We start from the raw sequence: 11,282 nt of genomic DNA on the forward strand, positions 1-11,282 counted from the left end.
TCCTTGCGGTGGCTATTAGCCGGTGCTTAAAGCGCTCCTGCTTGAGAGGTTCCTCAGGCACGATAAAATCCTCGTCGCCGAGGCTCACCTCATCCTCGGAGAGTGGAAGATAATTACTGTCCTCCGAGTCTTCGTGCATGGCATGTTCATCAGGGCTGACGCGCCCATCTTCCCGTTGGTCCTGTTCGGAAGTTGCCTCAACGGGGTCTTCATTGTCTTTGGCACCGTCCAGAGTGTTATCTTCTCCTGTGCCGGTGTTGTTGTCTTTGCTGCGGCGTGATTTAGAGCGGCGCCGCTGACGCTGGCGTTTTGGTTGTATCTCAGGAGGTTTATCCTCAACCGGATCTTCCTTGTCATCGCCACTATTCTCTTTTGATGCATCTACCATGTATACATCGTATGAGGAGGTCGTCGTCCATCGTCCGGTGAACAGTGGATTTTCGGCCTGCTCCTCTCCAGCATCGTCGTCCATACCGTCGATGTCTTCAGAGCCATAATCGGGCATGTCGGTTAAGTCTTCGATAGTGGCTATTAAGTGGGTGGGGGTGGGAAGCGGAATTCTCCGTCGTCAGCCTCCAGTTCAAGCCGGATATAACTCGGCTGAGAGTCCCCCACTAAGGAGAGTGTTTTTAATGAGTTTAGCACATCGCCCAAAGGCGAGTGTCGAAAGATGTCCACAGAGCTGACTTCGACGATCGATGCCTGATCAACCTCGTCGTGCGCGGACGCACACGGTTCAGAACTTGTAGCCGAAAACGGGTCCGGGGTTCCGGTGACACGGATGCTACTCGAGGTTGGGTCGGTGTGCGGCTCCGACGCCGCTGAGTCTGTGATTTCCGTGGCGGGGTTGAGCCTCCCGTCCTCGGATGGCGCAATCTCCTCCGGATCCAGGGCCGGAGCGGTTACAAGCGCTATCCCTTGGGCATGGTCCGATGACAGATTTAAGTCATGTTCATCGTGGCGGCAGGGAGCAGCTGCCATGGTCTCGAATCCGTTGAAGATCAAGTCTCCGCGGATATCCACGGCGTAGTTCAAGCTTCCAAATCTAACCTGACGACCAGGGGCGTAGCTATCGATCTGCTCTAGATGGCCACGCGAGTTGGACCACAATGCGAAGCTGCCGAATATGAAGATCTATCCGGGGAGGAAGGTTTCTCCCTGGACAACATTGTTGTACATGATTGACGGGGCCATCGAACCTCCTGACGATGACACAACAGAACTCTCAATTAAAGCACCAAAGTCAGTGTCAAAACCGGCAGATCTCGGGTAGGGGGTCCCGAACTGTGCGTCTAAGGTTGATGGTAATAGGAGACAGGGAACACAATGTTTACCCAGGTTTGGGCCCTTTTGATAGAGGTAAAACCCTACGTCCTACTAGATTAATATTGATGAATATTGGGGTTACAAGAGTGGATCTACCACGAGATCGTAATGGCTAAAACCCTAGAAGTCTAGCCTATTTGATTATGATTGTCCCTACAGACTAAGCCCTCTAGTTCATATAGACACTGGAGGGGACTAGGGTTATACAAAGTCGGTTACGGAGAAAGGAATCTTCATATCCGAAGGCCAAGCTTGCCATCCATGCCAAGGAGAGTCCCATCCGGACACGGGTGAGAGTCTTTGGTCTTGTATCTTCGTAGCCCATCAGTCCGGCCCATGTCCAACAGGCCGGACCCCCGAGGACCCCCTAGTCTAGGACTCCCTCACAAGCACCGAACATACGACACCTTCGAGTTCTACACACGTTCAGCTCGATGACGTCCCTCGAACTCTTGATCCAGCAAAGTATCAAGGGAGAGTTTTGTCAGCACGATGGCGTGGTGACGGTGATGGTGAAGTGATCTGCGCAGGGCTTCGCCTAAGCACTACGACAATATGACCGGAGGAGTAAACTGTGGAGGGGGGCGCCGCACACGGCTAACAGTCGTTTCTTTGTGTTCTAGGCGCCTCTTCCCCACATATATATAGGTTGGAGGGGGAAGAGGTAGTCGAGGGGGCCCAAGTAGGTCGAATCCTACTTGGGCTCCCATCCCAATTCACCCCCCTTTCCTTGTTTTCCGGAGGGAGAAGGAAAGAGGAGGGGGAGAGAAGGAAGGGGGAGGCCGAATCCCTTCCCTTCCTTTCTCTCTTCCCCCTTTTCCTTCCTCTTCCTATTCAGCCTACATGGGGGGTGCAGTAGCCCATGCTGGCTGTTGTGTTTCCCCTCTTGGCCCAGTAGGCCCAAATCTTCGACGGGGGGTGCCCGAAACCCCTTCCGGTGACCCGATATGCACCTAGTACCCCCAAAACACTTCCGGTGTCCGAATATCGTCATCCTATATATGAATCTTTACCTCTCAACCATTTTGAGACTCCTCGTCATGTCACTGATCTCATCCGGGACTCCGAACAACATTCAGTCACCAAATCACATAACTCATATAAAACAAAATCGTCATCGAACGTTAAGCGTGCAGACCGTACGGGTTCGAGAACTATGTAGACATGATCGACACACCTCTCCGGCCAATAACCAACAGCGGAACCTAGATGCTCATATTGGTTCCCACATATTCTACGAAGATCTTTAATGGTCGTACCGTAATGACAACATACGTTATTCCCTTTGTCGTCGGTATGTTACTTGCCCAAGATTCGACCGTCGGTATCTTCATACCTAGTTCAATCTCGTTACTGGCAAGTCTCTTTACTCGTTCCGTAATGCATCATCCCGCAACTAACTCATTAGTCACATTGCTAGCAAGGTTTATCATGATGTGCATTACCGAGAGGGCCCGGAGATACCTCTCCAATACTCGGAGTGACAAATCCTAATCTCGATCTATGCCAACCCAACAAACACCTTCAGAGATACCTGTAGAGCATCTTTATAATCACCCAGTTATGTTGTGACATTTGATAGCACACAAGGTATTCCTCCGGTATTCGGGAGTTGCATAATCTCATAGTCGAAGGAATATGTATTTGACATGAAGAAAGCAATAGCAATAAAACTTAACGATCATTAAGCTAAGCTAACGGATGGGTCTTGTCCATCACATCATTCTCCTAATGATGTGATCCCGTTCATCAAATGACAACACATGTCTATGGTTAGGAAACTTAACCATCTTTGATCAATGAGCTAGTTTAGTAGAGGCTTAATAGGGACACTGTGTTTTGTCTATGTATCCACACATGTATCAAGTTTCCGGTTAATACAATTCTAGCATGAATAATAAACATTTATCATGATATAAGGAAATATAAATAACAACTTTATTGTTGCCTCTAGGGCATATTTCCCTTCAACATCACCAATCCCAGCATCGCCACGCGTTGTCCCAACAAATCACCCCACCGATTGCCACAAAACGCCTCATCGGTCCCAACAAATTGCCCCACTAAACTGCGACAAAACACCTCACATGTCCCAGCTCTAGTGCGGGCAGTTGCACCACCCCACAACACTGAACTCGCCATCGCGGTGCATCGTCCCAACAAATCGCCCCAGCCAGTCGAAGTAGAACGCCTCGTCGGTCCGAGCAAAATGCCAGTCTGTCGCAACATCGTGTCATCGTCTCCAACGCGAGGATGGTCCTTGTAGCAGTGTCGTCAATCTGGCTCACATCGTTTCAGCTCGCAGCAGCACGGCCGCCCTCCCTGGCAACATCGTCAATCTGGCTTAAGTCGGTTTGGCTTGCAGCACAACAGTTGCCCTCCCTCGCAATGTCGTTGATCTGGCTTAAGTCAGTTTGGCTTGCAGCAGGGTGGCCGCCCTCCCTCGCAGCGACGACAACCCTCTTTGCAGCGTCGCCGACGACCGCACCCGCACATCACCCCTCGTGGTTGTGACACTAGCGCCCGTTCCCGTGCATGCAGATGTTGGCTCACTTAGGTCGCTCTATCATGGAGGGACGGAATTCTGAAGGGGGGCATGAGTGAGTGAGAGAGAGAGGGAAGGATGGGGAGGGAGGGAGAGAGAGAGAGAGAGAGAGAGTGACCATTGGCTGCGCGCAACTAGATCAAGGAGGTGCCGTCGGTGGTGGTGCGCGAGCTGCGTGAATTCAATGGTGGAGAATTTAGCCATTGTGTGTGGGATTGATCTCATCAAGGAAGAAAATAGGGATAATGAGATGAGGAGGCGGTAGCAGGGACCATGGGACGAACGCGTACACGCGTGAGAGAGGGGGATCTCAAGCAAGATCAATTGGCCCATTCCTTCTGCATGCATCGACTACACTATGTGAGAAAAGATCGTTGTTGTGTCTGGGCCTTCGTCTTGATGGAGCAAATTGTATAAACCAAGGAGCTTGAAGACCATGAGTGCTAGTTGAACCCTAAGGGATCCACTAGAGAATTAAACTGACGGAACCCGGAAGACCCACCGAAGACACACCCCACACACCATCAGCCAGTGACAAGCACACCAACAAAACAAGGATAGGGCAGGGAGGGCATTGTTCCCGCACTAGCACAACGTCGTTGCCTTGCCACCCCAAACCAGACACATAGACTACCTAGAGCAAACCTAAACCAAGTTGCTCATGCACGCCAGATCCGGGCCCGAGGTCGAGCATGATGTCGTCCAGGTCCACGCTCCGACGCCCCTCTTCTCCGGTATCCAGGGCGGATCGCCATTGGGCTAGATCTAGGGCCCTTTGGGTGCCACAGACATGCCCAACGTCGTCGGCGAGTACCACCAGCTGAAGACGCCAGAACATGACCACGCATCCTCGACGCACATGCCACAATAGTCCACCAACCTCCGCAACAAAAGCCCCCCTCGCCTGCAATTAGAACCTCCTCTCCTTGCAAGTAAACGTCGCACAATTGCACACGTGGCCGTTGGGCCAGCCCAACTACCACAAGTGTTTTTCTCAGTTTTATGAAAGCTCTAGATTGTTTGTTGTTTCTTTTTTTCCCTGAATTTTCGTGTTGTTTTCTTTACTGATTTCTTTTTTTCTTTCTTGTTTATTTCTCTCCTTTTCGGAATATTTTTTAGAAAATGTTCACCAAATTTTATGAAAAAAATCATAATTTGAAAAATGTTGAACTGTTTAAAAAAATTATAAAAAGTTTTTAGAAAATCACGTGTTTTAGTTTAATATTTTGAAACCTTCTCCACTACAGCTGATTTTTTGTTTTTGAGAAAACCGGCTAGAAGAAACGAACCAGGCAAGAAAATCGTTTGGAGTCGCAACAGTGCCTAGCGCAGTATTGGGCAGCCCGACACCGTACCGGTCAGGCGAAGCGCGAGAAGGTGATTTTTGCCGGAGGCCCACAGAAGTGGAGAAGCCCGGGCCGATTCCTCGAACAACAAGACCAGCGCCATTGTCGGTCCAGTTGGCCTCCGCTCCCCAGACTTGACCAGCGCCAGTCATGCAGCCGTCGTCGTCGACTCGTCGGCATATCACGCACCCAGAAGTCCCAGGCGATCTCTCCCTCCGCGCGCCACCGCAACCTTGACCGCTGCTTTGATCTTGCAGGCATAACTCGATATTTTTGTCCCCCCGTGCAGCCGCGACTCTTCGACCTCGATCGAGCACTCGAGTCCTCAGGTGACACCCTTCGTACGACGTCCGCGGATGCATGCTTGCATGTACGCGCGCAGCGATCGGCACGTGCCAATCAACACGTGCAGCTAATTACGAACGAGCAATGCTATATATTCATGTACGTGCCGCCCTACATGCACACACACATTCGATCCTCGTACAACTGCAGCACTGGTGTGCGTACGCACCAGCGATCGTTCTACCGCGAGTGCTATTGGTGCACGTACAGCGTATGGAGATCATGGGCGTGCAGGTGCAGAGGACGTTCGTCGTGCCCCCGGCGGCCGCGCCCTCCGAGGAGGTGCCGCTCACCGTCTTCGACCTCGCCGCGCCGACCTACCACGTCACGGTGCTCTTCGCCTTCTCGCCGCCCAACCCGACCAACCAGGCCCTCCTCGACGCCCTCTCCGCCACGCTCCCGCGCTTCCCGCTCCTCACCGCCGCCATGCGCCTCGACCGCCGGGACGGCGCGCGCCCGTGCTTCGTCACGGGGAAGGGCGACGCGGGCGCCCTCGTCGTGGAGGCCGAGGTGCCGTCCTCGGCGCTCTCCGACCACCTCCCGCTCGCGCCCTCGCCGGGGCTCGCGCTGCTCCACCCCACGGTCCGTAGAGGCGCCACGCCACACGTGCTCATGCTCCAGATCAACCGCTTCGCGTGCGGCGGGGTCGTCATCGCCTCGTTGTCCCACCACCAGGTCGCCGACGGCCACTCCATGACCATGTTCTTCCACGCTTGGGCCGACGCCGTACGCGGCGACGGCCTCGTCGCTGACTGCGCCCCCGTGCCGTACGGCCCCGCGGCCCTCGTGCCGCGCCGCCCGCCCCGCTGCGACTTCGAGCACCGTGGTGCCGAGTTCCTGCCGCTGTCGCCGGCGCCTACGCACGACGACGGACGCGCGAGCAAGCCGCCGGCCGAGGTTGATCATCACGTCGACACTTCCGAGATCACCAACATGCTCCTTCACTATACGAGCGAGTTCGTGGCCGAGCTCAAGTGCGCCGCGCACAACAGGTACACGACCTTCGAGACCGTGTCGGCGCACGTCTGGCGGAAGATCACCGCCGCGCGCGGGCTCGCCGACGGGGGCGACGCGCACACGTCGATACGCATCGCGGTGAACGGACGTGGCCGGCTGGCTGGAACGGGCGCCCTACCGGCCGCGGGGTTCTTCGGAAACGTCGTGCTCACGGCGATTTCCGGGACCCGCGCGGCGGCCCTGGCCACCGGCACCCTCGCCGATGCCGCGGCGCTGGTCCGCGCAGGGATCCGCGCCGTCGACGGTGGGTACTTCCAGTCGTTCGTCGACTTCGGGGCGCTGCACGGTGACGAGGATCTGGAGCCGGCGTGTGCGGACGAGGCCGGCGTGCTGTCGCTGGACGTGGAGGCCGACAGCTGGCTCCACCTGGACCTGCACCGGTTGGACTTTGGGTGCGGCGGGCGGCTCGTCGGAATCCTGCCGGGGAAGGTCCCGCAGGACGGGGTGGTGGTGCTGATGCCCAGCCTGCGGAAAGGGGGAGGCATCGACGTGTTCGTTGCGTTGTGGGAGAAGCACGCCAGGGAGCTCAGCGCCATTGCTTACACTTAGGCGTGTTTGGTTTGAGGATCAAAAGTCATGCAATGTCATGGTTCCATATATGAGAGGAATGGCTTGGTTTCCTCCTTGCGTTCGATAATAAGAGATAAAAAATGGGGACTAGTTTTTCAACTCCAGGCTGTAGGGGCACCCTCTATGAACAGTACATTAAGGCCGTGTTCGGATTCCCTCCACTCCACGCCGGAGCGGAGCGGCAATCCAGTTAATTAACGCCATGATTTGCGGAGTTGGTTAAACCCCGCTCCGGACGCTCCGCTCCGCGAGGACTGCCGAACGTGGCCTAAAAAAGGATAGAAAACAAAATCGCAAAATACTGAAACTTTGCGACATCAAATATGCTTAAACTTTATAGGTGCTTACAAGTTTTCATGTAGAAAAAATATTCGAGGAGCTCTAAATAAGAAAAAAATTCCAGGGCTCAAAATTGTGAGCACTTTTAGCAGTGAAATCAGAAACTCATGGGTACACCTTTCTCTACTTGATATTTTGTTATGAAAATTTGCAAGAACCTCAAACGTTTGATCATCTTTGATGTTCGAGCTTCATGTCTTTTTGTAAAAAATACATGGATTGATTATGTTCGTGTGTTTGGTTGAAGACATGGAATGTGAAGAATATGATTTTACTCACCTCTTTCCGTATGATTGGTGAACAAATATAGTTCCTTCCATGTGAATGGTGAACAAATATAGCTCTTTGCATTCAAATAACATATAATTCAAATTTTCGGCAGGATTTCCTTTTTATTTTCAACAAGAAGCACTTAACAAATATACACCACTTGTATATAACATCACATATAACAGATTTTTCCAATGTGAATATCATATAACAAAATGTTCACATACTGTAGAAAAATCAACAATGGTAATACATTTGCATTCTCAACATCCCGTTCAATAGACTTTTCACGCTTTTCTTGAGCCTGGTCTGACATCAGGACCAGAGGAAGTTTTGTTGGGGAACGTAGTAATTTCAAAAAAATTCCTACGCACACGCAAGATCATGGTGATGCATAGCAACGAGAGGGGAGAGTGTTGTCTACGTACCCTCGTAGGCGGGAAGTGGAAGCGTTAGCACAACACGGTTGATGTAGTCATACGTCTTCACGGCCCGACCAATCAAGCACCGAAACTATGGCACCTCCGAGTTCTAGCACACGTTCAGCTCGATGACGATCCCCAGACTCTGATCCAGCAAAGTGTCGGGGAAGAGTTCCGTCAGCACGACGGCGTGGTGACGATCTTGATGTTCTACCGTCGCAGGGCTTCGCCTAAGCACCGCTACAATATTATCGAGGATTATGGTGGAGGGGGGCACCGTAGACGGCTAAGAGAACGATCACGAAGATCAACTTGTGTGTCTAGAGGTGCCCCCCTGCCCCTGTATATAAAGGAGGAAGGGGGAGAGGCCGGCCGGCCCTTGGGGCGCGCCAAGGAGGGGGGAGTCCTCCTCCTAGTAGGAGTAGGACTCCCCTTTCCTAGTCCAACTAGGAAGAGAGAAGGGGAAGGAAAGAGAGGGAGAGGGAGAGGGAAAGAGGGGCCGCGCCCCCCTCCCCTAGTCCAATTCGGACTCCCCATGGGAGGGGGCGCGCCACCTCCTGGGCTGCTGCCCTCTCTCTCCCCTCAGGCCCACTAAGGCCCAATACTTCCCCGGGGGGTCCGGCAACCCTTCCGGCACTCCGGTTTTCTCCGAAATCATCCGAAACACTTCCGGTGTCCGAATATAGCCGTCCAATATATTGATCTTTATGTCTCGACCATTTCGAGACTCCTCGTCATGTCCGTGATCATATCTGGGACTCCGAACAACCTTCGGTATATCAAAATATATAAACTCATAATGAAGCTGTCATCGTAACGTTAAGCGTGCGGACCCTACGGGTTCGAGAACAATGTAGACATGACCGAGACACGTCTCCGGTCAATAACCAATAGCGGAACCTGAATGCTCATATTAGCTCCTACATATTCTACGAAGATCTTTTATTGGTCAGACCGCATAACAACATACGTTGTTCCCTTTGTCATCGTATGTTACTTGCCCGAGATTTGATCGTCGGTATCTCAATACCTAGTTCAATCTCGTTACCGGCAAGTCTCTTTACTCGTTCTGTAATACATCATCCCGCAGCTAACTTATTAGTTGCAATGCTTGCAAGGCTTATGTGATGTGCATTACCGAGAGGACCCAGAGATACCTCTCCGACAATCGGAGTAACAAATCCTAATCTCGAAATACGCCAACCCAACAAGTACCTTCGGAGACACCTGTAGAGCACCTTTATAATCACCCAGTTACGTTGTGACGTTTGGTAGCACACAAAGTGTTCCTCCGGTAAACGGGAGTTGCATAATCTCATAGTCATAGGAACATGTATAAGTCATGAAGAAAGCAATAGCAACAAACTAAACGATCAAGTGCTAAGCTAACGAAATGGGTCAAGTCAATCACATCATTCTCCTAATGATGTGATCCCGTTAATCAAATGGCAACTCATGTCTATGGTTAGGAAACTTAACCATCTTCGATCAACGAGCTAGTCAAGTAGAGGCATACTAGTGACACTATGTTTGTCTATGTATTCACACATGTATTATGTTTCCGGTTAATACAATTCTAGCATGAATAATAAACATTTATCATGATATAAGGAAATAAATAATAACTTTATTATTGCCTCTAGGGCATATTTCCTTCAGTCTCCCACTTGCACTATAGTCAATAATCTAGATTACACAGTAATGATTCTAACACCCATGGAGCCTTGGTGCTGATCATGTTTTGCTCGTGGAAGAGGCTTAGTCAGCGGGTCTGCAACATTCAGATCCGTATGTATCTTGCAAATTTCTATGTCTCCCACTTGGACTAAATCCCGAATGGAATTGAAGCATCTCTTGATGTGCTTGGTTCTCTTGTGAAATCTGGATTCCTTTGCCAAGGCAATTGCACCAGTATTGTCACAAAAGATTTTCATTGGACCCGATGCACTAGGTATGACACCTAGATCGGATATGAACTCCTTCATCCAGACTCCTTCATTTGCTGCTTCCGAAGCAGCTATGTACTCTGCTTCACATGTAGATCCCGCCACGACGCTTTGTTTTGAACTGCACCAACTGACAGCTCCTCCGTTTAGTAAAAATACGTATCCGTTTTGTGATTTAGAATCGTCCGGATCAGTGTCAAAGCTTGCATCAACGTAACCATTTACGATGAGCTCTTTGTCACATCCATATACGAGAAACATATCCTTAGTCCTTTTCAGGTATTTCAGGATGTTCTTGACCGCTGTCCAGTGATCCACTCCTGGATTACTTTGGTACCTCCCTGCTAGACTTATAGCAAGGCACACATCAGGTCTGGTACACAGCATTGCATACATGATAGAGCCTATGGCTGAAGCATAGGGAACATCTTTCATTTTCTCTCTATCTTCTGCGGTGGTTGGACATTGAGTCTTACTCAACTTCACACCTTGTAACACAGGAAAGAACCCTTTCTTTGCTTGATCCATTTTGAACTTCTTCAAAACCTTGTCAAGGTATGTGCTTTGTGAAAGTCCAATTAAGCGTCTTGATCTATCTCTATAGATCTTAATGCCCAATATGTAAGCAGCTTCACCGAGGTCTTTCATTGGAAAACTCTTATTCAAGTATCCCTTTATGCTATCCAGAAATTCTATATTATTTCCGATCAATAATATGTCATCCACATATAATATCAGAAATGCTACAGAGCTCCCACTCACTTTCTTGTAAATACAGGCTTCTCCAAAAGTCTGTACAAAACCAAATGCTTTGATCATACTATTAAAGCGTTTATTCCAACTCCGAGAGGCTTGCACCAGTCCATAAATGGATCGCTGGAGCTTGCACACTTTGTTAGCTCCCTCTGGATCGACAAAACCTTCTGGTTGCATCATATACAACTCTTCTTCCAGAAATCCATTCAGGAATGCAATTTTGACATCCATTTGCCAAATTTCATAATCATAAAATGCGGCAATTGCTAACATGATTCGGACAGACTTAAGCATCGCTACGAGTGAGAAGGTCCCATCGTAGTCAATCCCTTGAACTTGTCGAAAACCTTTTGCAACAAGTCGAGCTTTATAGATAGTAACATTACCGTCAGCGTCAGTC

The 11,282-nt window shown here is 50.6% G+C and overlaps 1 protein-coding gene across 1 annotated transcript; it reads left to right on the top strand.

Annotated features, from left to right (window-relative positions):
- The first annotated feature begins 5,775 nt into the window (after positions 1-5,775).
- On the top strand, positions 5,776-7,152 carry LOC125555896 (tryptamine hydroxycinnamoyltransferase 1-like). Its single transcript, XM_048718703.2, has one exon. The coding sequence runs from the start codon at positions 5,776-5,778 to the stop codon at positions 7,126-7,128; it is 1,353 nt and encodes a 450-aa protein (XP_048574660.2). The 3' UTR covers positions 7,129-7,152.
- Positions 7,153-11,282: the final 4,130 nt, after the last annotated feature.

The sequence above is a fragment of the Triticum urartu genome, chromosome 5A (assembly GCF_056163025.1).
Source record: "Triticum urartu cultivar PI428250 chromosome 5A, HENAU_Tu73, whole genome shotgun sequence".
In the NCBI taxonomy this organism is placed as follows: Eukaryota; Viridiplantae; Streptophyta; class Magnoliopsida; order Poales; family Poaceae; genus Triticum; species Triticum urartu.

Bases quoted from the DNA above. Each gene is read 5' to 3' on its own strand.
- LOC125555896 (XM_048718703.2), top strand. From the start codon at position 5,776: ATGGAGATCATGGGCGTGCAGGTGCAGAGGACGTTCGTCGTGCCCCCG.